Below are 27139 nucleotides of genomic sequence, written 5' to 3'. Positions count from 1 at the left end.
ATACTATATACATAGACACAATCTTGTGCGCACCATCTCACCACATCCCCTTGACACAGTTTAATGAAACTTCACACAAGTAATCAGTAACAATAGTAGTTGTACATGGGGCATGTTAGGTTCTTTCAGAAAAAAAAATTGCAGAGTTACGGGACTTTGTTTTTTGTTACTATACTATATACATAGACACAATTTTGTGCGCACCATCTCTCCTGATCCCCTTGACACAATTTAATGAAACTTCACACAAGTGATCAGTAACAACAGTAGTTGTGCATGGGGCATGTTTGGTTCTTTCAGAATTTTTTTGCAGAGTTACGGGACTTTGTATTTTTGTTACTATACTATATACATAGACACAATTTTGTGCGCACCATCTCTCCTCACCCCCTTGACACAATTTAATGAAACTTCACACAAGTGATCAGAAACAACAGTAATTGTGCATGGGGCATGTTAGGTTCTTTCAACAACAAAAATTGCAGAGTTTTGGGACTTTGTTTCTTGTTAACATACTATGTACATACAGTCTGCATATGCAATCTTGTGCGCGCCTAATCTTCCAAACCCTTGTACACAACTTAATGAAACTTCACACAAGTGATCAGTACCAACCCTAGTTGTGCAAGGTGCATGTTACGTTCTTTTAGATAAATATTCTGCATAGTTATAGGACTTTGTTTTTTGTTACTATACTGTATACATACAGTCTATATACATAAAGTCCACATAATTATGCAATCTTGTGTGCGTCAAATTGCAATGTACTGTGTCAGTGCATGCAGGGGGTACATTCATCACCTTTAGTGATAGCTCTAGTTATTATTATCATATTAGGTTAATACAGCAAACGTTACCGATGATAATGAAGACGGGGTCCACTACCTAAGCCTCGATGATATGCGGTACATACACGGATGAATATTAATTTATAGTCAAACTTGTATAAGTATTCCTTTTTCACAAGCTTCCTAAACCCTCTGCTTGTTCATAAAATTGTATTGCATCACCGTTAGCGGAATAAAGATATTTTCATACTTTGTTGTAAACACTATTTTCACAATATTCACCATGTTTAATTTTTGTGCCCCCTTGAGTGGTGGAGGCATATAGATTTGGTCTTGTCCGTGCGTCCGTCCGTCCGTCCGAAGTTCGTGACGCGCCTAGCTCAAAAAGTATTTGATATAAATTGATGAAACCTTGCATGAGTCTTTATCGTGATATGAACTTGCGCACCTCCTATTTTTCGTCTGGCTCCACCCCCTATTTTCAGAGTTATGGCCCCTGAAATAGTCAAAAATGCACATTTTATACGTCCGAAGGGACGTATTATGTTCTGTCTGTCTGTCTGTCCGTCCGTCTGTCTGTCTGTCCGTGCCCGCGAAATGATGGTTAAGTGACTGCATAACGGTACTTTCTCTTTGATGTCATTCATTCCGTTCTGTTTATGTGACCTTTTTCTTTTTATGTGACTGTTAGAACAATAGAGAGAACAATTGGGGTGTCACATAAATACCGTTTCGTTAGAACGTCCGTGCGTCCGTCCGTTAGCAATTTCGTGTCCGCTCTGTAACTCTTGAACCCCTTGAAGGATTTCAAAGAAACTTGACACAAATGTTCACCACACCAAGATGACGCGCAGAGTGCATGTTTTGGGTGTCTCATTTCAAGGTCAAGGTCACAGTTAGAGGTCAAAGGTCATATGAGTGTGTTTTGTGTCCGCTCTGTAATTCTTGGACTGCTTGAAGGATTTCAAAGAAACTTGGCACAAATGTTCATTACACTGATACGACATGCAGAGCGCTTGTTTCGGATGACTAGCTTCAAGGTCAAGATCACACTTAGGAGTGAAAAGTCATATATGACTTTGCTGTGTCCGCTCTGTATCTCTTGAACTGCTTGAAGGATTTCAAAGAAACTTGGCACAAATGTTCACCACACTGAGGTGACGTGCAGAGCGCATGTTTTGGCTTCAAGGTCAAGATCATTCTTAGGGGTCAAAGGTCATATATGACTTTGCTTTGTGTATATTGCTCTGCATTGCACTTGTTTTCATTTGGCAAAATACCTTTTGTGTTCTCTTACAATAATTTATTTTGAATTGCTTCCCTTTTTTGTTACTATAAATAGCCTATAAATAGCTTATTTTGAAACCTTTTTATTATTGGCAGTAGGGAAAAACCACTTTTCTATGATACAACAGGGATGGTACATCTAGTTTTTAGATGTATTTTGACATAACTTTACCTAGTAAGAATTTTTTCTTGGACTTGGACATTTTTTTTTGGAATTTCTTCTTTTTGTTGTTCCTGTCCTTTGGGCTTCAACAATCAAGTTCTTTAAATTTTGCTCCCATTCTCTGATTTAACCCTTCGGACGTATATTGCCCCGCTTGGCGGTGCTCTTGTCACCTTGTGACACGCTTAGCTCAAAAAGTATTTGATATAGATTCATAAAACCTTGCATGAGTCTTAATCATGATATGAACTTGCGCACCTCCTATTTTTTGTCTGGCTCCGCCCCCTATTTTTAGAGTTATGGCCCCTGAAATAGTCAAAAATGCACAATTTCACCTTGGGACGCGCCTAGCTCAAAAAGTATTTGATATAAATTGATGAAACCTTGCATGAGTCTTTATCTTGATATGAACTTGCGCACCTTCTATTTTTCGTCTCGCTCCTCCCCCGATTTTCTGAGTTATGGCCCCTGAAATAGTCAAAAATGCACATTTTCACCTTGTGGCGCGCCTAGCTCAAAAAGTATTTGATATAAATTGATAAAACCTTGCATGAGTCTTTATCATGATATAAAATTGAGCACCTCCTATTTTTTGTCTGGCTCCGCCCCCTATTTTCAGAGATATGGCCCCTGAAATACCTAGCTCAAAAAGTGTTTGATATAGATTTATGAAACCTTGCATGAGTCTTAATCATGATATGAACTTGCGCATCTCCTATTTTTCATTTTGATCCGCCCACTATTTTCAGAGTTATGGCCCCTGAAATAGTAAAAAAATGCACATTTTCACCTTGTGATGCACCTAGTTCAAAAAGTATTTAATATAAATTATTGAAAAATTGCATAAGTCTTTATCATGATAAAAACTTGCACACTTTTTATTTTTTGGCTGGCTCCACCCCCTATTTTTAAATTTATGGCCCCTGAAACAGTAAAAAAAATGCACATTTTCACCTAATTATGTGCCTAGCTCAAAAAGTATTTGATGTAAATTTTTGAAACCTTGCTTGGGTCCTTATCATGATGTGTCCTTGCACACTTGGCATTCTTCCTGAGAATCTTGGCATTTATTACAAAGTTATGGCCCTTGAAATAGCCAGAATAGTGGATTTTTTGTTTGTGATGCTCATAGCTCAAAAAGTATAGCGCCTAGAATAATGAATCCTTTTCATAAAATGTTTGTTGAGGCTATACCACATTAAGACTGCAAACATTTGAATTATTTCCCCTTATTTGTGACAAATGTACCAGTGGGGGCACACCCTGTGTCCTACAGACACATTCTAGTTAAATATAATATTTAAACTCTATATTCTTTGAAATTCAAACAGACTTGTTTAAATGCATTATTGATAATTCTATGCTATTTTTTCTGTACCAAGCTTTTTTAATAACTATGTATAGAGGTTCTAAGTCATAGCTACAAATCTTTTACAAAAAGGCATTTTGATTCAGTAAATGCAAACCCAGTTATGAAAATCAAATGCTTTTACTTTTTTTATTCTCCAGGATATCGATGTCAGACACAGATGATGTGCACTTAAGAAGGCCTTCTTTGCCACTTAGACAAGCCCAAGATGACACAACCTCTTATATGGCGCCTATAAGCCGAAATGTCAGTCATGATGTTTCCTATCCAGGACAAAACAGGTGTGAATAAGTCTTTAAGTAGATCATTTGGAAGCATAGAACGCAACCTAGCAACTTACTAGACTCGTTTTTACTGAGCCAGTTCACGAGATTTAATGAAATGTGCAAAACCACTCAAGCTACATCAGAAAATACAAAAGATTACTGGTTTCTGCATTATTTTACATTTCACGATTTCATGATTTGTTTTGAAATTTCATAAAACGTGAAATTGTGAAGTACGAAATCATATGGCCTCATAGAAGTCTGTGTGAATCATAATTTAATGACTGTGCAAAATAACTATATATCTTTTATTTTGATCAGTAGATCAAACTTAATGGGCAAATCCTTCATTAGATATCATTGGAACAAAAATTTATTAACTTTCTGAAACTTTTGCTGTCTTTATACAATTTTAAATTATCAAGGCTTTACGTTAAACCTCAAAATTTCTGGAAACAATATTCTACATTTGTTAATAGTAACAATATTTTTTGTGCTTATGTGTTAAATTGTCTAAACGATGGAACAATACTTGTAGAAGTGAGGCGACTGTTACAGTTGATGCTAGCCAACAAGAGGCAGGATACCATTCCCTACAATCTGTCAGAGACAAAAATGCTTTGTATACAAGGCTAGTGATAGGAGATAAATCAACCACTAGGTAAAAGTCTGTCAGTTGGTATCACTTCCATATTCATTAGCTCAACTGAACCAAGGGCTCAGGGTGAACTATGAGTATAGGCGGGTGGTCTGGCATCTTGCATCTGTTCTCAACAATTTACTTAAACATCTCCTCTGAAACTGCTGATCAGAATTACACCAAACTTGGTCTGTAGCATCCTGTAAAAGGGTCCTCTAAGTTTGTTCAAATAGGGGCACTTGGTCCCTTTTAGGGACAGCTAGAGCTAAAAAATAGAAACATCTTTAAACCACTTGTCATGAACAACTAGACGCATCTTCGTTGAACTTGGTCTGTAGTATCACTGTAAGGTCCTCCCTCAATTTTTTTCAAATGGGACATTTAGTCCCTTTTAGAGGACACTAGAGCCAAAAATAGAAATACCTTAAAACGACTTCTTCTCATGAACAGCTTAATGGATCTTCCATCATTCTGGATATGTAGCATCATTGTAAGGTTCTCTCTCAAGTTTGTTCAAATGGGGAACTTGGCTGCTAGAGCTAGAAATACACCACCTTCCAAAGACTCATGAGCTACCTGATGAATTTTCATCAGACTTGGTTTGCAACATCTCATATTCGTTCGAATGGGTCCTTGGGATGGATGTTCATAAAAAAAATTTCAGGGCCCTTGACGACGCTTAATGGCCGCTAGAACAACTGCTTCTCACGAACAGCCTGGATCCTCATCAACGTTGGTCTGTTGCATGATTGTAATGTTCTCTCATAATTTTTAGCTTAACTTTAAGAAATCCTACTCGCCCTGGCGTCGGCGTCCTTCCGCGTCCTTCCGCGTCCGCAGCTTGGTTAAAGTTTTTATGCACTTTCTCGTTTTTCTTTTTTTCTCTGTAATTACTTGATGGATTTGCTTCAAACTTAAAACAATTATTCCTCATCATCACCCACATCATATGGTGCAAGGATCATAACTATTTCACCGGGGACACCTGGTCCCTTTTAGGGGTAAAACTAGAAATACCTTTAACAACTTCTAATGAATGGCTAGATGGATTTTCATCAGATTTGGTTTGTAGGATCATTATAAGGTTCTCTATCAAATTTGTTGGGGGAGGGGAGGGGGTGCGGGGGGGGGGGGCAGTTGAGTTTGCTCTTTTAAGGGGTTGCTAGTGCTAAAAGTAAAAATACATTTTAATGACTATTTATCGTGAACCATTCAGTGGATCTTCAAAAAAGCTGGTCTGTGGCCTTAATTTAAGGCACTCTCATAAATTTGTTCAGTTTGGGATATTTGGCCCCTTTTAGGGTCAGATGGTTAAGGTCCTCTTCAGGTGAGCGACTTGGGCCAATTTTGGCATCTTGTTACTTAAATTTTTCTGTTAATTTTGATGCATTTTCACTATATATCTCTTATTACAGTAGGGATTTGATTCACAGTTAAAACAATTATTCCACATCATCACCCACATCATTTTTACAAAAGGGCCATAACTCTGGCACCAATATTTGATGTATTATGAACCCTTTTACGTAAAATTTCATGTTAAAGGTTTGATGCACTTTCACTCTGTAACTGTTGTTACCATAGAGATTTACTACTTCTTATTCACATCATATGGCACAAGGGCCACAACTCTTGCACCAATGTTCCATGAATTATGTCCCGCTTTTTACTTAGAACATCAGGTTAATGTTGGTGCTCTTATACTTTATCTTTGTTATTCCTTAATAAAATAGTTCTTCCACAACAATGTCCTCGTCGTAGGACACAAGTTCAATAACCATCGCACAAAAATTGTGTGAATCATGTCTCCATTTTACACAGAATTTCAGTTTAATTTTGATGCTTTTTTACAATATCTCTGTTGTTTCTCAATGGATTTGATTCAAATAGTTGTTAAACATTGTCACCCGCATCATATGACAGAAGATATATAATACTGGCATCAAAATGCTATGAGTTACGTCCCCTTTTTACTAGAATTTCAGGTTCAAGTTGTGATGCACTTTTGCTCTATCTCAATTATTACTGAATAGATTTGATTCAAACTTTAAAAATTAGTTGTTCCACATTATTAGCCACATAACTTAATTTGCAAACACTTGAAACAGCATATATTGAAATTATTGAAAGTATTCCTGCATTTTCTGCTGTCTGCAAATGAATTTGTCATCATATAGCCTTCAATGTTTACTTTAGCAGTCAACTTATCATAATTTAGTACTTCAATTGAAACATTCTTGAATTGATGTTGTACATCTATTTTGTCCCTATTTGTTGTTATCATTAAATTCTTCACATAAAACTGTATTAACCAAAACTGTTTGTACTCATGCGTAATGGAGCAATACTTGTAGAAGTAGGGCGACTGGGACAGTTGACGCTGGACAACATGAGGCAGGATACCATTCTCTACAAAAATGTTTTGTATACAAGTCTAGAAATAGCAGATAAATCAATATCTAAGAAGCACCTTTTTTATCAGTTTTTATAACATTTGAATAAATATGTAAGTCGACAGTATAGGTAGAAGATTAAGGTTGCAGTTACCCTTAAGACCATGTCTCTGTTGCACACTCAGTGTGACCTGTTGTGATCACTTGCCATCTGTCGAGCAAAATCTCCTCTAAAACTGTTTGTTGAAACGTTGATGAAACGTGATCTTGGTCCAAATGGTTCTGCTAGTAGTATAAGTATTGGTTGTGCGAAGTCAATCTGACCCCAGTTGACCTTTTGAACCTGGTCGGACTGACCAATACCGGACAATTTAAAATCCACAGGTTTTAAACCCAGTTGAAAAACCCTTAAGAAGTTTAAATACATATGATATATGATTTACAAATAAAAAATATTGTTTGAAAGAAGAAGATTACTGATAATATAAACCCCATTATGTTATAACCAAAAAATGGAGAGAAAAATGATAAAGCTAAACCTGTTCGTCTTGTGGGAAAATAAAGCACAATTGTAAAAAGACTATTAAAGCAGGGTAATTTAGATATTCCTAAGCAAGTTTACCTTTAGTACCTAAAAAGGTTTACACTTCCAGGATAATAACTATTGTGGACCAGGAATCCTTAGATAACGGACCTCCTGTAACGAACTGGATCAGTCGGTATGGACCATGAATTTTGTTTATGACAGTGGTGTAAAAAGAGTAAATGTGATTAAGCAAAGCTTTCAATTTAAATCACACTAATCAAAAAGTTTGGAGAAAGATTGCAAAACATTTCGTTGTAAAACCAGCTATTCAAAACGAAAATAACAAACTTGGGTTGGGACAGGAACAACAGTTCCCTATGGCGTTAAACACCCAGACAAAAATCAAAACAAGTACTTGTAACCGTTATTGATATCATTTAGAAATATGTTGGGTATTCCATTAACGAATAAAACGGAGAATCTGTACGAAGCATTTGAAAAAAATATTTAAAAGGGCGATACCAATAGTTTATGGGGATGAAGGAAAGATTTTATAATAAAAGTTTGAATCATTTTGATAAAAATAAGATTAATATGTCTACATTTAAATAAGGTAAAGCTGTTGTTAGTAATTGAAAGTTCAATAGACTTTAAAAAGAATAATGTGGAAATATTTTACAGCAAATAATACTTATACTTATTTAGATAATTTGCAGGATATGGTTGATAAATATAACAAACACACAACATTCTAGTATAAAAATGACACCATGAAGCTGTAAAACGTCAATAAGAGTACGGTATTTACTTTTAATTTATCTGGGGATTTAAAGATCCTAAAGCGCAACGCAAAATTTTAAAAATTGTGATCGAGTCCGCTTAAGCAAATGAAAAGACATTTTGAAAAAAGATATACACCAAAAATGGACAGAGGGAATATTTTATTATTTATAAAATTAATCATTACAATCGACCAGAAACATACTCTATTAAGATTTAAATAATGAAATAGTTCAAGGTTCATTTACGGACAAGAACTTTACCTTACTACACAAGAAGCTTTTAGAATTGAAAAGTTATTAGACGAGACTATAAGAAAAAACAAGCTTTAGTAACAAGGAAAGGTTTAGCCGAAAAATGTAAGAGTTGGTTCCGTTTAGTGAATGGAAGAAATTTATTTAAAATATATATTATATAAATGGTCCATAAAATAAAAATCTAATTTCATAATAATGGAATAGAAACAATAGATCAGTTAATCATTCACTTAACTAAAACAGTTGCTGCTTACAGAAAAACGTTATTAATGTTGTGGGAGGAGTAAGTACTGGGCTATATATTACAGCAGGTGTGTCTTGTGTGCAGCTGCATTAGCACTGTTCCAGCTATTCGGATTTGTAGCAGTTGTGGTGCTGTTCCATCAGTAATTACCATTATTACTAACAGACTAAAACTTGACGACAAGAAATTATTTTAAAAACACAGCATCACAAAATAAAAACAACTTATAACAACAAAAAGCAACGGATTGGAAACAGTAATAAAGAAGATCCAAATAAAGTTATTCAGGATTTTTTACAATCTATTAGAAATGCATGGAAGAAAAAAATTATTATTCAAAACTCTTGAAATGCATATGGAAGGAATTTAAATAAACGATATAAAAAGTAAAAAGAAGAAGAGCTTGTATAACGTGAACTTTAAAAGATTTTTTGAAAGTAGTTTATCTAAATGAGAAAAATATATCCGTTGAAGGTAATATTGCATCAGAAAAAGTAGTTTTAGAGATTATTAAAGAATATAATCCTAATTTGAATTAATACAGAACCAATTCACGAAATGGCCAAAATGTTATGGACTCTGATTATAATCATTAAACCTTTTTGAACCTGCTGCTCAAGAACATTCCAAATATTTATTTCCTTGTCAGCTAACAACTTTAAACAGTCATCATAAAATGTTATCTCTGATAAAACAGTCTTAGTTTGATGGGGTTTCTGTCCTGAACGTTGTTAGTTAACAACAGTAAAAACATATCACGACAGCGGCGTTTATAAGACCCCGGTGGGCCGTATACATCTTTTCTTAACTGAATCATATTATAAAACCATATGGAAAAACTATTGATGGATTTGTTTATGTTAAAAAACCGACCAGGAAAGATGTTTTAAGACTGCAAAAAAAGAAAAGAACGGAGAGAAAACAAAGTTGGTGTAGATTATTTAGAAAAAACTACAAAATTCACGAAGAATGGTTAACAGATGTTTCAAGACGGTATTAAAATTTTTTAACAGTTGATAACAATTTAGAAAAATGACTTTAAAATTCTTATTTCAAAAGGGATAGAGAAATATAAACAAATTTTCTCAAATCAATATACTTTCATTAGGTGTGTTTTTAAAGATTTTTTCTATAAGTAGTTATATATAGATGGTTTAATAGAAGAAAGGTTAGATGAATGATTATGCCAAAATTATATAGCACTTTAGGAGAAATAATGAATCCAGATAAAAATATTTAAGCAATCTTAAAAGAAGAAATGTTATTAAATCAACATGATCACATCGTTAGCGAGGAATATAAAAAAAATAAGTCATTGATAAATTACAAAAAATGTTATGATCCTGATCTTTTTAAAAAATTAATTTATTTGAAGGAAAAACGTGGTGCTATTAACTGAAGAGAAATGCTGAATTGAAAGATTATGTGATGTCCAGGACCAAAGATATCGAAAACAATCCTAAAAAGTTATGTACCGATGTGATACTAATGAAGAAAAAAACATATAAAAGCAAATTTATTGCAGCGTCTAAAAGACCTTGGTATTAATTCTGGGTAATAACATTGCGCGAAGCGAGAAAAACCGAGTAAAATGTGGAATATCAAAAAACTAATGGAAAAAGGATTAGATTTAAGTTTAATATTTTACTCTTCTCTTAAAGATAAATTTAAAAAGCTTATTATTTTATTATTTTTTTAATATTTTTTTAATTTTTTTTTAATCCTTTTTGCTGAACGCATGTATTTCTAAATAGCATATATAGATGGAAATCGAGAGATCTACAACAATATTATAAGAAATTTGAAATAAAATTACATATAGCAAGGATCCAACGAATAAATATATTTAACTATAAAACGCTCTTATGAAATACTTAAATCTGAACTAACTTTAAAGGTATTATAAAAAAAAGTGTTTAAAAATAACTTTGCCCAAAAAAAAAATGGATAAAACTGATACCAATATATAAATCAGCTATTTAAGTCCAGGCTTTAGAAATTATTAACACCAAATGAAATAAAAAAACTTTTACGTCAAAGCTTTTGAGAAATAATAAATAGAATGGTAAGGGATTTCTGAAGGAAGTGGCTGGAGAATAGAGTCAGTTGAGGCTTCATTATATAAATAGTTAGATATAAGTATAGTCCATGGCTGCTTCAAGGTATTTAGAATACCAAACCATACAAATTAATGAAAAGGATTAATAAATAAATAGAACGATGATAATGAATGTTTAGATGGTGTCATTTAGCTTATAAATTTCCGTACAAAACTTATGAAAGAGTTTCAAAATTATAAAAAAATATAAACGATTCTGATTAACTGGACTTAAAGTTCTGTACATTAAATAAAATACTAACTGAAGTTTTTTAAATGAAATATCATTAATATATTTGGTATGAAGAAACTACGGATTTATCCATTGTACATATCAAAAATATCATAGATAGAAAAACGGTGACATGTTGCTAATTACTAATGATAAATAATGATGATGACGGTAAGAGGGTTAAAACCACAATGAGTACCCACATTATGTTTGGATAAAAGACTAATAGATAAGAAGAACAAAACAACAATACAAACAAGGAAACATTTTTGTAAGAGGTTGATTACACCATTTTACTCAAGAAGAAATATTAAATGAAACACTACCAAATTGTTTTAGCTATTAATGGTACCCAAGGCGTAAAATGCAAAGAGGGAAGTAAAGTACAATTTAAAAAAATTATATAAAGGTTTGCAGACCCTTTTGTAATTATGCTGATTTGAATCAATAATAAAAAAGTTTAAATGCTTTACCATTCAATGAATCTTCATTGAAAGGAACCATATCAAAATCAATGATTGTGGTAAGGTTATAAAGTTGTTTGTTTGTTACGATGACCAAATATACTAAACAACCCGATTACAGAGTCCTAATGCAGTTATAAGTTTATAAAAAAGGCTTGAGGAAGAGGAATATGTAAAGGAAAATATTTAAAGAACATTTTTTAACAAAGAACCTAAGAAATGTCTAAAAAGATGAAAGTGATTAAAAAACAAAAGTTTTTCCTATCTGTGAAAAAGGATATATCGAAGGTGAAGTGCCGTTCCGGATGAAAAACAAGGTTTTCCAACGGACAAAGGTCGGGATCATTGTCATATACAGGAAAATCCGAGGACGTGCTCACTCAGATGTAATATTAATTTTAGACTAACACACAAAAAATTCCTGTTATTGTTCAAAATTACGAGGTTATGACGTCATTTTATATGCACCAAATAGGAAATTCAAAAAGAAATTAATGTTATCCTAAAATATGGAAAGATATATGACATTTATGATTTTCTGACTTGGTCTTCTTGTTCATTCCAGTTTGTCTCCTCATTGGAAAATGAGTAAAAAATTTCCAGCAGTAAATTTTATATCAAGATTGATTGTGAAAGCATTTAATTTATAAAACAAAAGGTTTGTTACCATATTGTTACATGGATTCATTTCAAAATTCAAAGAACAGAATACCTTCTAAAGAAGCGTTTTATCAATTTTAAATGAAACACAATAGCAGACAAACGAATATGAACATGTAAAATGTTTGGAAGAAATTTAAATTAAACAATGGGGAGAGAATATCATATCTATATTTAAAAACTGACGTATACTTTTAGTGATGTATTCGAAATTTTAGAAAACTATGTTTGGAGTACTACAATTAGATTCTTGTCATTATTTTAGATAGTCCTGGCGTTAGGCTTGGGATTTGCAATGTAAACATGAATGGACTTAGTTCGATTTAATAACTTGATATTGCATGTAATCTTTTATTGAAAAGGGGACTGAGAGGAGGAATAAGTTATAGTTTCAAACCCAGATGACAGTAAAGCAAACATTAAATATATGAAAAAGATTATGAATCCTAAATTGACAGAAATACATATGGACCTTTGATGCCATAACCTTTACGGTGGGCAAGGTGGTCAACCTTTGCCCTCTGGAAACTTTAAATTTATATCTGAAACACAACTTCAAGAAATTGATTGCAAAGGTTTTTAAACTAAACTTTATAGTGAATGTGATCTTGAATATCCAACAAGAATTACATCAAAACCACAACGATTATCCTTTTAGACCCTGAAAAATTAAATACCAGGACGAGGCTTCCAATTATGTAAAACTATTAAAGAAAAAATGAATAGGGAAAAAAGTAATGTAAAAAAATATAGTTCCAACTTTAATGAAAAAAACAAAATTATGTAGTTCATTATAAAAATGCTTGAACTATATACACAATAGGGTTAAAGTACACAAAAATACACAAAGTATTAACTTTGTGATTATCTCCTTGTTAAAAAGTATATTGATTTTACTACTCAAAAAAGATTAAAGCAAAAACATTCATTGAAAAAGACTTTTTTAAGTTAATGAACAATTCTGTATCGGTAAGACGACGGAGGAATTTACGAAAGAATATAATATTGAATTAACTCAGGATGAAAACCTTTTATTAAAATATATAGCCCAAACCTTCATTGTTAGTTCAACGATGTTTTGAACAAGATTGTTGGTATTCAAGAAGAAAAGAAAGTTGTTATTTAACAGACCTTGTTATGTTGGAAATGTGCATTTTCGATGTATCAAATATTTAATTGTTGATTTTCATTATAATTACAGTAAGGAAAAAAGTACGAGGGTTAATGTAAATTATTATTCCGGACATGATTCAAATATGTTAAAATTAAACAAGATGCATATGGGATTTTATAAGGACAGATTTATTGATAATAGTGATTACGATAACAACTCAAAATGTATTTCGATAAGAATAAACAAGTAATTAGAAAATTTAAGATTGAAGCTGCCGGCATTCCCATTGTGGAATTTGTCGGATAAGAAAGTAAATGTAGTAATTATTTATTAGAAAACGAAGTTAATATTAAAAAATGTAAAGGAATTAAAAAACTTGTTGTAAGCAAACAATAGGTCATAAAAATTACAAAGATACTTGTTTCATTCCACCCAACTCATTAACTTTTAAGTTATTCGTTCTAATAAACACATCTTTCCAGCTCTGCGTATAAATAAACATCTATTCATGTGATGATGATAAAAGATATATTCTGATAATGTATGAGACAGTGCTATTCTTAATACCTCGTAAATTAACTCTTAAATTATAGAACCATTAAATTGTTAATGATATTTGTAAACGTTTAAAGAATCATATAAATACACATCATTTATTTTAAATATTAGCATAATTAATAGAAATAGAGTCATTTGTTTCTGTATTTTTTAATCGTTAACTTTGAAGAATTACATTTCTTTATTTTGTAGTTGTATTTAGCTTCTCCTTTATCTAAATTTAATGATCAACAAGAATAATTAAAATGCAATTAAAAATAATTCTTACATTATGCCATTTTGAACTAAACCAGGCTAGCATTACCGTTTTCCATGGAAATAAATTCACTATCAGTAATCTTCAGTAAACATGTACGAACAACGGCGGTGTTCTTATATAATCGTGCGAGATTCAGCTCTCAAGGACTGAAGTCCATCTTGATATTTTATTTACTTTTCATGTATATTATTGAATATCCCATTATATTAATTATTCCAGTTAAATTAAAAACATAGTTTAAGAAGTTTTATTAAAACATTGTTTTACCTTTTTTATTAAACTAATTTACTCTAATAGTTTGTCCACTTTATCTTTGATTGTAACTGTTAGTATTTCACAAAATCATACAACGGTACTTTATCCTGAACATTTTAATGCAAAATAAACAATAAATATCCACAAAGTGTACGGTTTTGTTTGATATTGAACATTGTTGTATTGTCATTTGGTAATTTTGTAATCTCTTTCGGCGGAGGAAGTCCAAATGGATCGAAATTACATAGATTAAGTAACAAACCCAGTGTGTTCCAGGCCAGCGAGTCATTCTAATTGATTATTCCGCACTCGTCCTTTGCTTTTGATTTTAATAATTTAATAATTATTTCTACTAAATAACCCTGAAAGTTTAATTTTGAATTGTTTTACCCATTGTTAATTTCATCACAAAGTTAGAAATTTGTTGGTTATAATTTATTTTTTTTGTAAATATTAGGAATTCGTCTGGAAGGTCTCCGTGAGAATCAATATGTATGCCATGGCCAGATCGGTGTTGCAACCCCGTGGAATGTGGTCCTCCTTACCGACTTAACAAGATGTAATCAAAGGGATCCCTAGCCTAGCAGCAAAATACATAAAACCCACGTCTTTTTTCTGTTTTTGGTTAATTTATCACTCCAATCTACTAGTTGATTCTTTGATTAGGTGTAGAATGGTGAATCATATTCTCTTATTCATAGCTACTGAAATCAACAATTCCCAAGTAACTTACGGACACCAGACTGGACTTAAACCCAGGAAAGGGCTCCAATACTAGAGGGGCAGATATTTTTGGAGCTATTTGCTTGCCATTGGAGAAGTGTTTTTCCTAACAAAAAAGCCAAAGACCCCTAAAAAGCCAACCATTTTGACCGGAATGGGAAATTTGTTTTTGAACTTTTATTCTAATCCCTATTATTTACAAAAGCTTTTTTAATTTGATTAGTTGGTGTTTTTGTTACTAGTTTACAAGGAAGTTTCCATGTATGTTTATTCATGTTTTAATCTAAAAGGATGGGAAGTTTATTATTTGAGTTTGTGCTAAATTTTTCTTTTGTCCATCTGTTAGGTTGTTAACTTATATCAATATAATTTGAATGCCATTATATATAATGATATTTATTTTATTTAAAACAATAACAAGTTCATTTCCAATAGTATTGATTTCAACTGTTTCCTCATATAATACAATTGGGTAAACACGAATATGAGCTGCGGTGGGAATATTTAATTTAGCTGTTAATGTAATATGCGTAGGATCTCTGTTATTACTTCCCTTTTATATCAAGTTAAAATGAACAAATCCAAATAAATTAGCAAAAATTGGATCTATTAGCAGGACTTCCAGTAGTTCTATTATTTTGTTTATAATAATAATTAATTACTCCTCATATATTCTTGATATACTTGGGTATTTGTTTTGGATTAAAAAACACCATTACCAAACTTCAAGACGACAAGATACCAATGTACCATTATAATTATTAGCATTTACCTTCAATGTATCCAACATGGTGTGGGTTTTATGTTGTTGTGAATAATTTGGTCAGGTCGTTGTAAATAACAAATAATGTTGTGGTTTTGTTACACCAGCCGTTATTCTAAGGTTATATATTTTGTGGTGTATCGTTGATGAGTCACCATTTCCGTAGGTATGACCATCTTGCCTTTTGTAAATCTTGCCAGAAATAAATTAAGTCAAATTCATGAAAATTAAAACGTGGAACCATAGAATAATTTTGTTACAATTACTCTACCGCTCCGCAGCATTAGCTCATAAAAATTAATTCATACATATGTCAGATGACAGTGTTATTTGAATTTGACTTGGAAGGTATTATAAGATGAGTTCTAACCATGACAAAATGAAATAATTATTTAATGGAAGTTTAGCATTTACTCATTACCACCTTGGATTAATAACTCATTAGTAGCAAAAACCGTATTATATCCAGCTGGTCATCCCTACTTCAGCAACAGCGTAGTATCTAAAGAGATAATGCATTTGTTACAGTTGTGATTCTCTGCCATAATCATTAGATAGTTCAAACTAATTTTTTTACACTTATTGCCTTGTATAATTATTACAATATAAACAATTTTTTCCATTTTGTTAACCACTAAATGATCAATTAGTGAAGCTGCATATTAATTAGAGCAATTTGGTCTCCATCAGCATAATTATACCATTAGCAAGCTTATTTACTTTAAAACTTACTTCAAAATAACCATTAAACAATCAAAAATATGAACTTATATCATTAATTGTAAAGTGATAATAGTGATATCCGTTGTTTGGGTTGCTTAACATTATTCCCAAGACAGATTTAAAGCTGATATCTAATTGATGAGGAGTTAATTATATCTTTCACAATATTGTTTGTTCTAAACATGTATATATTATATATTTTTATTTTTTATGAAGTAATCTGTTAATACGTTTGTGTCGGCTGAAGTTCCAAGATCTGAAATATTCTATTTATTCTCATAGGAATATCCTCCTCCTTACTATTTTTATGTATTCTTTGCTTTTGTAATTCCTAGCAATAAATTACCAACTGCCGGAGCAGTTTCTTTTTATACCATTTGTCAACAATTTATTAGCAGATAAATTTCCAACTTCTGTTCCACCTTGTTCAATTTCTAACGCAGCTTTCTGCTGTTTACCAAAGCTTTTTTCCAGCGTGCTAATGAAGATGCAACTCCGCTACTGAAAACAATTCGTTTTAAAAGGTCAAAGATACTGTCCATGTATGATTTTTCTGTGTGGGCATCAACATAAAAAATATCATTTATTTTGTCATAACTGTCTTGTAAATTATATAAAAACTAAAATTATACTTCATATTTCTTTTAAATTAGTGTGTTGTAAAACTTGTTTCGCCCCATCACCATTTAAATTAATTATCTACCAAAATACATTGTAATATATATTCTAATGAATTTATAATGATTATGAATTTCAGAATATCCGACTCTGTTTGGTTCTTTGTATTGTAAAGATAAGCTTTGTTAAATCTGCAGTACTTAAAGCATTAGATAATATCACTCGCACATTACCATCAACAAGTGAATTATCAAGAAAGATCAAATGAATATAAATTGTATCATACAGAGTTAGTCTATTTGGTGTTGTAGTTCCCCATTCCGTATTTCCAATTTTTTTCTAAATCAAAGCAATGTCTGAAAATTTGACATTCTTAAATCCAAATAAAATTATCTGTAATGAAATCAAAACTCTTAAAATACTTAAACAAATTCCAAACTTATTGGAGCAACGTCTGATTTATCAATTCATATCATCATTACTTAATATGTTCCTAATATAATTATTAATCTCTGTGTAACGTAAGAACCATTGTTAAATATAAGTATCTTTCAATCCTTTACCCATTTATAATACCGAATTCTTTTATTTGTCAGATTCAGTCACTAATATTATGCAAGAATAGGTCTAGTGTTAATATATCAAACCAACAACATAAGTTTTATTTTTATCTAAAATTAAGAAGACTAAATCTAATTGTAAAATCATAGGAGTATTTGGTTATCATCTTTAATGTTTCAGAAATTAATACTATTTTTTGTTCCATTTATATATTCAAGAAAAAAAATTTTGTATATAACATTTCATGTTGTATCTGTAAAAGTGAATTCATTTTAATAATGATCTCTATACCTAATACCTTCATTTTTTAGTTCTTCATTATTATTTCCAGCATTAATTGAACCACAGCTTAACTACCACTTCATTAACCATTCTTGGGATTACATGGACAAACGTCAAACCTTGTCCTCTAATACTTTTTTAATTTAATAGATCTTTTCGAATAGGTAATCTGACTTTCTGTTATTTGAATATTTTTCTAGAATGAATTGAGTGGTTTTTTATATGTTAGCTCTTTTATTAATCAATCAATCAAATCTATCTACTTTAGTGTTCAAGTACTTCTTTCACAGTCTTTGATCTTAGCAATTATTGTTTTGGACTATAAAGTTATTTTTCCGTTAATAATAAATTCGCCAAATGTCCCCTTTGGTGCTGAAACTTTTATATGGGTTATGATATCTTATTACCTTTGCCCATATATTTTCCTTTTGTTTTAGAATATCATGATACTTCTCTATATTTTTATAATATCGACATTAGTATAATTGCTTCCTGTTGCTTTAAATCAAGATCTGTGGGATTTTTCTTCTGGTTATGCACCCGATTCATACCCAATTTTTTATTTTCTTTGTTACCTTTTCTCTGATATCTCTACCTTCCATAGTCCTTTTTTCATCAGGATTTCAGATTCGTGTGAAAAATTCAACACTTCTTGCGGCGTTTCCATATTGTTTTAAATATAAAAGATCTAAATCAATTCTTTATTTATACCTCCGGACAATTCTTTTGATCTTGCTCCCAATTACTTCTTCTTAATTCTTCTGATTCTTCGGTTATTCTCTCTTCTCTTCCATAATCTTCTAATATTTTAAGTTCATCTTAGGAGGAACCCATCCGCAGATTCAGCTGTTGTTTTTTATTCTTCTGCATTCCTTTAGTTAATCAGCAATACTGTGTCAAGATCTTCTGATATACTTTTTGGAAAGTAGCGCTAATTGCTCTTAATCCAGGTAATGCTTTAATGATGATAATTGTTTTTTTGACTTTCTATGTTTCAGTTAATTGGATTATAAATTTCAGTGTACATATCATAGATGTCGTAGCTTTATAATTTTCTCTCTAATTATTTCTTCTCTAGATCTCTCATCTTTTGCCCGACTAAGGTTTTTCTGATTCTTATTTCATTAAGTTTTGTTTTGCATTATATAATAACATAGATACTGTAGATAATGTAAGATAACGTAAGATAAGGTGTAATGTAAATAATGGTGTTTATTATATATAATGGAAAGTCCAAATTATGATACAAAAAGTGATAAATCCAATACCTTAAAACCGGTATTCCTTTTATGCCAGATTCATGTGTTAGAATGTTAAATGTGGATTCTTCTGGATCTGGAGAAAAACAAATACATAATGCATATACTTCGAAAAACCCTTATATATTATGATAAAATTATACGTATATGCTAAACAAGCCTAGAACAATCTAAATATCCCAATGTTTAATTAATCAATTAAGTCAAATTGCAAAAAAAAATTAAAGTAGATCAACTGAAATACTTGAATATTCACGCTTGTGATCCAACCAAATTGAACCTGGGAGAATCTGAATCAGAAAAACCAAAAAGTAGTAATATGTGATGATCGATTTTTGTTATGTTGAAGAGATAAAAGGTTTCAAAAGAAAATAACAAACTACTTTATTCAAGGAGTAACAAAAGCTGTTGTGTATTTTTACGGCCAGTCTTACTATAAACAACAAAAGACGATCCAAATTAACTGTTCACATTATATTATTTGAAAGTCCAGGTAGGTAAACGAAGAAAATGATATGATTGGTAATGAACAATATTAACCCTAAATCTGTGCTAATGCAAACAAATCAAAAAATATGATTTTTAATATTTGACAAACCAAGGATGTTTTTTAGAAAAAAACTTTACATGGTAAGATTAATAATTCTATAATGGGAGTTTAAGTTTTTAATAATATAGAACAAATAAGTGAACCTGGAGTATAAGCTAAAGTAAGTTAAATTGATATTATTTAGTGATTATGCTTACTTAAAAAACAATTCAAAAAAACTTAAAAGGCAAACGGAATCGTATTTCACAGAAAAATAGGAATTGATAACACAATGAAACAGAGGGCATTAGATATGGGAGGGGGTAATAATCTTATAAACCTAGGAGATCACGATAAACCCAACGATGCAGTTTCAAGACGATTTATGTAAAAAAGTTCAAAGTTGTAATAGATGACTATAATCTTGAAGATTATTAAAGATAAAACAGACATTAGGAAGAAAGAAAGTAAAGAATAAGTGAAGAATTAACAAAAGATTTAAAAAGAATTTCATTTTAATAGTGAATTACAAGATTTAAAATTGAAAAAAGAAATGAAAGCTATGGTTGATTCTATAAAGGAACTGAGAGACATCTGATTTGACAGATGACAACATAAAAGACGTATTTCGCGTTAATTTAAACATTTATTCACTCAAAATTCAAGACTTAAAAAGATAGTATGATAAACATGAAGAACTAAAGACAAGATTATGAGGCTGAGAAAAAGTTACAAAATATGTATCCGTTTTAGGAAATAAGACAGAAATAAATAAACTAAAACGGAAACTGAAATAAACATAAAGATTTATTAGAATTAATTTCAAATAAACTTGCTGCAGATATAAATGAACTGAAAGGCCAGCTTCAAAAAGAGGTGATGATCATGACCACAGAGTTAGATAACTTAAAAGAAGTAATTCTAAAATAGATGACTTTAAAAAAAAATTCGAAAATAATTGGGATTTAGTATTGTTGACAACGTCATAATTAAAAGTAGGCAGGACTTAGTAATATTACAAAAAAAAAATACAAGAAGATATTAATGAATTTAAGCTAAAGTAAAACATAAAGTGCAATGGACTTTTGTAGTTGAAAATCGTAAAAACAGGAGAATCAATCACTGCTAAGCTAAAGCAATGAAAACAATCATGCTCAGCTAGGAAAAAATTTAAGAAACAATTCGGACCGTGATTAGTACGTGACAAAACGTCACAATGTAAAGTATGCGGAATTAAATTAAGTACAACTTACAGGTTTATTACAAAAAGATTATAATGAATTTAAGATAAATTTAATGAAAAAATTAATGATGATGAAATAAAAAAATTATACTGATCTGGACTTGTAGTTGAAATATCAGCTAAACAAGGAGAATCAATCACTGTGCTAATACCCAAGTAATTTCTACTAATACCCAAGAATTACAAAAGTAAATAAAAATGTTTTCTTAAACAAGAAACACAATTAGCTAGAACAAAGGAATACGTGACACTCTATCTGCTTCTGAAAGTTGCGACAAACACAAAACGATTGATGATTAGCTGACATTAATCTCAACTTAAAAAGAAAAGATAAAACCAATAAAAGAAGAATTGGAAAAAGAAATAAGAAAAAAGGAAAACATGAAGTGTTTTTTGAATTACCTTTAATAAAAGTTTGTATGATCCGAAAAATGACAAAGTATTTTGACCGTCGGGGTGCCTGATATATCAAATATGAAGATATGAGGTTTTGAAACTATTTAAATGCATTTGAATTAAAACCGGAATATTGAAGATTATTAAAGATTTTTTTACACATAGACCAGAATATAAACTCACTGTACAAGATTTGTACTTTTGATAGGGTGTTTTAGTCGAAAAAACTGGAATGGAATTATATATAGTAGTATATTTATTAAAGGGGAACCAGGCCTAGAGGTTGAAACGGGGAATTTTCACACCGATTAAAGCCTCCAAATCCATTTAGTTTAGATGGCGGAATGATTTGGAGCGATTTAATATCCATTTTAAGTTTATTGGTGGTAGATTTGAAAATGTAAATATAGCAGCTGAGGACTTGACACTGATCGTTAATATCTATGTATAAGAAAAAAATTAAAATACTATGAACAACAAGGGACAGGTGTTCACATCCATCCTTATCAACGATTCATCATCTACAAAAGTAATATTTCGCTTTTGGCGGATAGTTGCATAGATTCTACATATCGGAGAATATGCCTTTTTATGCTAGAAACAAAATTTTTGACGTTACAACTTAATGAAAACTTCATTATTACGGTTTGTTTGTATTTAACTGGAATAATTAAGATAATGGGAATATTTAATAATATAAATGGAAAGGCGTAGTTCCAATCATACATATGCCTATGGTATACTCAAACCATTGAGTGATTTCTAAAAATAACAGTATATGATATTCAATCATGTGTTTACCTATAGCTACTCAACGGTTTGAGTGATTTCAGAGTGTTTGTACTTAATCTTGTAATACTTGTTTAATAGTTGTAAAAAATGCAAAAAGCAGTGTCTCTGGACATTATTTTAACCCGACGCAGGTAGAATTTACACGTGACACACCCGACAGCCGGGGGAACCATAGGTCTTCCTACAGAGACTTCATCTGTAGGCTGCACCATACAGTGGGTTTTCCTAAATATTCAAACCTGCCCGGTTTGCAGCAGAATCAACTTCAACCCCATTGTTCTTGCCTCCCGAAACCTTCGAAACTAGAGACAAGAACGAAGTAAGGCAAGCGATGCTATTACAACATGGACGAAGAATTAGAATCTTCATGTGCACAACCAGTCAATGTTTAACAGAGGGCTCAACCGTAACAGACAAGGCGCCCAGTACACAAACCCATACTGCAAGCTACTTTAAAACAGAAAGAAACGTAGAATTGACTTCCGGAACTAAGAATAACAGAACACGACTCAATGATATAAAAGTTTGAAAAAAGGTTAATATATGTTATATTCTGTATTAAATAGTGTTATGGTTTTGAAATTATCTAAGTTATTGTTATGTGTATAATTATTCAAATACTTTTTGTTTCTAAATTAATACACAAAATCCTAAAGTAATTTTATTTCTTCCAATATAATTAAGATAATGTATGCATTCAATTATTCAAGGGAGATTCTCTTGTTTTTAATAAAAAGAGGGATTAGATTTGTAAATAACTGACCTTATATATTTGTATATTTAGCATTTGGTTCCCGGTCTGTGTTATTTTTAGGTGTTATATTTAGATTTGGTTTCCCGGTCTGTGGTTATTTTTAGTTTGTTGAAATTTCTTGTTTCATGGATAATTATTAATTGGATTTATTGGTATTGTGTACATTTTGTGTCTTTCTAATGTCTTTTAACAGTTGGTTATTATGTAGAAGGATTTGACAAAACAAGGAAGTAAAAGAGTATTTAAACAGAAAAAAAAGTGGTCTAAAATTCAACCAAATTCATATTTTACTCCTGAGGTTATATTAGGCCAAACTTATTTCCTTTGTCTCTCGGTTTTTGTAGTGTTTCAAGTTTTTAAGTGGAACTACTTTTAAATGAAAAATATGTTTCTCATTGAAATCATCTTTAAGTAAATCATCTTTAGTAAATCAGAGGTTGTTACTGGGTTTAAAACTGTGGAAATTTTAAATTGTCCGGCATGACCAGTCCGGACCAGGGTCAAGAGTTCAATGAGGTTAGATTGACTTCGCACGAACAATTCTTATACTACTTCTGCTTATTTACACACACTGACTCTGAGCTGTTAAAATAGAAAATTTGTCAAATGACATATCTAGTCTGGATGAAAATACTTTTACAAAAATGGATGACCGTCAGGTCAGATTTCCAAGTAATTTTACATAAATTATATTATGACTTCTTAATCGAAACCTGCCTGAGCTGTGAATTTTGGATGAGCCATTTAGAGATTTCGGTCCTTTCTGATGTTTATACCACCACCAAACATGTTTGTGTGTGTTGGGGAGTGGGTGGAGGGAGGGGGTCTATATAGGAGTCAGTTCCGTCGCGTTGCGTCCCGTCGCGTCCCGAAATCTATGCCTGGAAGGATTTTTTAATAATTTCACATTCACCACATTATCGTCAAACCAGAGGACATGTGAACAACCTCCCTATGTATGATAGTCAAGGGTCAAAGGTCCCCAATTAAAGGTCAAAGGTTTCAGATATTTGCCTCGAGAAGGGTTTTTTTATTAGTACCCCTAACTGAGTTGAAACCAGTTTTGGGGACTATAGGAATCTCTTGTCGTCATCCGTCATTCTGTCATTGCCGTCCGTCCGCAGTTCGTGTCCGGTCCCATAACTCTGTCATCCCATGAAGAGAATTTAATATTACTTGCACAAATGTTTCCCCATGATGAGACGATCGGGTAGCATGCAGCAAAACCGGACCCCTAGCCTTTTCAAAGGTCAAGGTCCCAATAGGAGGTCAAAGGTCGTCAACGGGCTTTTTCCTGTACAGGTCCACCTCTCCCATCCTTGAAGGGATTTTAGTATTACTTGGCACAAATGTTCCCCCATGATGAGATGATGTGTCATGCGCAAATCCCGGACCCCTAGCTCAAAGGTCAAGGGTCAAAATTTGGAGGTCAAATGTCAACAGGGCTTTTTCCAGCCCGGGTCCATAACTCTCCCATCCATGAAGAGATTTTAATATTACTTGGCACAAATGTTCCCCATGAGGAGAGGGAGTGTCATGCGCAAACCTGGACCCCTAGCTTAAAGGTCAAGGTCACAATTTGGAGGTGAAAGGTCAACAAGGCTTTTTCCTGCCCGGGTCATAACTCTCCCATCTATGAAGGGATTTAATTTTTACTTGGCACAAATGTACCTCATAATAAGACGATGTGTCATGCACAACTTTTAGACCCCTAGCTCAGAGGTCAAGGTCACACTTAGCAGTCCCAAAAGTTAACATAAACATGAACAGGGTCTGTTTCGTGTCCGGTCCATAACTCTGACATTCATTAAGGGATTTTAATATCACTTTGCACAAGTGTTCCCCATGATGAGACGACGTGTCATGCGCAAATCCTGGACCCCCAGCTCAAAGGTCAAGGTCACAATTGGGGGTCAAAGGTCAACAGAGTTTTTTTTCCTGTCCCGTCCATAACTCTGCATCCATGAAGGGATTTTAATATTACTTGGCACAAATGGTTCCCATATAGACGACGTGTCATGCGCAAACACCCAGTACCCTAGGCTAAAGGTCAAGGTCACACTTTGAGATCAAAGGGCAAGAGGATTTTTTTTTTCCTGTCCGGTCTATAACTTGTCATGCAAAGCAGGATTTAGATATCAGTTGGCACAAATATTCCCCTGGATGAGACAACATGTCATGCGCCAGAACCAGTTCCCTAGTCTAAGGTCAAGGTCATATTTAGAGGTCAAAGGTCAAATTCAAGAATGACTTTGTACGGAACATTTCTTCTTCATGCATGGAGGGGTTTTGATGTAACTTGGACCAAATGTTCACCACCATGAGGCACCCCCTTTTTTTTAGAATTACGTCCCTTTTTTTTACTATAAATAGATTTTATTGTAACTTATTTATTACTGGCGGTAGAGAAAAATCGAGACCACTTTTCTGTGGTACAGCATGCATGTTACATCCAATTTTTAGGTGTATTTTGACCTATCTCTACCTGGTAAATAGTTTCTTATGGACATATTATTATTATTATTTTTTTTTTTTTAAAGATTAATTTCCCTTTGTTGTTACTATAAATGACTTACATGATAACATTTTTATAATCACCCAAAAAATTCAATATGAAAAAAAACTGTGGGTTTTTATTTTGCACATTTTAATCCAAGTGTGTTGTTATAATGTTATAACATATTGTATATGTAGTACAATTTTGTTTAAAACATCATTGACAGATATCAGTTCATTATGTTATACTGCAGTAGAAAAAATTAGGTGCCTTCCAGTAGGGGACTTTGTATTGCATGGCAATACTTCATTCACTTGTTACTAAATGGATTCGATTCAAACTTAAAATAGGCGTTCAACATCATCACCCATATCATATGACACAAGGGCCATAATTCTTGCACCAATATTTCATAAATTATGCCCTCTTTTTACTTAGAATTTCAGGTTAAAGTTTTGATACACTTTTACTCTATCTCAGTTATTACTAAATGGATTTGATTCAAACTTAAAATAGATGTTCAACCTTATCACCCGAATCATGTGACATAAGGTGCATAACTCTGACACCAATCTTTCATGAATTATGCCCCCTTTTACTTAGAAGAAAAGGTTAATTTTGATGCATTTTCACTATATCTCAGTTATTACGAAATTCATTTGATTCAAACTTGAAGTAGTTGTTCCACATCATCACCCACATCATATGACACAATGTGCATAACTCTTGCACTAATATTTCTAATATTTCCTGAATTATGCCCCATTTTTGTAATGTGTTTTGATACATTTTATCTGTAACTCTCTTATTATTTGATATTTTTAACACAGACTCGAGCTATTGTACAATATTCATCCACCATTGGAGTCATTAAACACTCCAATGACAGTTCTTGGCAGATGTAAATGTTTTTGGTACTTTGGTACACAGGTTTAACATCATAAAATACAGGTAAAGTTCGACTTTGGCCACAAACCACCAATTTGTTATGTAGTTATGGCCCCTTTCCAACTTAAAATTTGCCAAACTCATGGTTGCCGGACAATAACTCACGAAAGGCTTGACAGATTTAGATAATTTTGGTACACAGTTGTAATATCATTAAAATACAGGTGAAGTTCGATTTAAATTGCACCTTCTTGTGGCCATGTCTTTCTTATAGTTGACATTCTTCTGGCCTAACTATACTAAAGGAACCAGCGTGGGAGCCATCTGGTCTAGTCGCGTAATGGCTGCCAGGTATTTGAACACTAATTTTTCACTTGGCATGGCAACAGAGGTCTAAATTGAGGCTAGTTTCTGTTTAAATTTGATTGTGGATGTATTTTTGACATTTTGGTAGGAAAAATGGGAGAGCAGGTTGTATTTGGTGAAGTCAAGCTCAATTTTAGTATGAGTAGTACTTCCAGGTCACAGCAGTGTGATTTTGATGTCAGTTTACAGTAAGCAAATGTGACCAGAGAAATCTCTCTTAGAAGATACATGACCCCTACTTTTCTCTTCATTTTATATCAGTTTTATCATAACTCTTTAAAATGAGGTAAGGATTTGTTCTCTGAAATGGGTCTAGCTATGTTTGGTAGCTCTTTGAAAAAGGTCAGTTTTATATAGAATATATAGGGAAAACTATTTAGGCTGTTGTGACC

At 32.2% G+C, this 27139-nt stretch overlaps 1 protein-coding gene across 4 annotated transcripts in view; it reads left to right on the top strand.

The window, feature by feature from the left end:
• The window catches only part of LOC123564875 (uncharacterized), a 531225-nt gene that overhangs the window by 497571 nt on the left and 6515 nt on the right, over positions 1-27139 (top strand). For 3 of the 4 annotated variants that reach the window (XM_053537514.1, XM_053537515.1, XM_053537513.1), the window contains 3 exons: positions 838-905; positions 3748-3888; positions 4412-4534. In XM_053537514.1, coding sequence (XP_053393489.1) covers positions 838-905; positions 3748-3888; positions 4412-4534 — 332 coding nt within the window. Of the gene's footprint in view, positions 1-837; positions 906-3747; positions 3889-4411; positions 4535-27139 lie in introns of those variants that run through there. The other variant, XR_008369995.1, reaches the window with a different exon arrangement.

This window comes from Mercenaria mercenaria, chromosome 2 (genome assembly GCF_021730395.1).
Source record: "Mercenaria mercenaria strain notata chromosome 2, MADL_Memer_1, whole genome shotgun sequence".
Lineage (NCBI taxonomy): Eukaryota > Metazoa > Mollusca > Bivalvia > Venerida > Veneridae > Mercenaria > Mercenaria mercenaria.
This window is presented reverse-complemented; position numbering and strand designations above follow the sequence as displayed.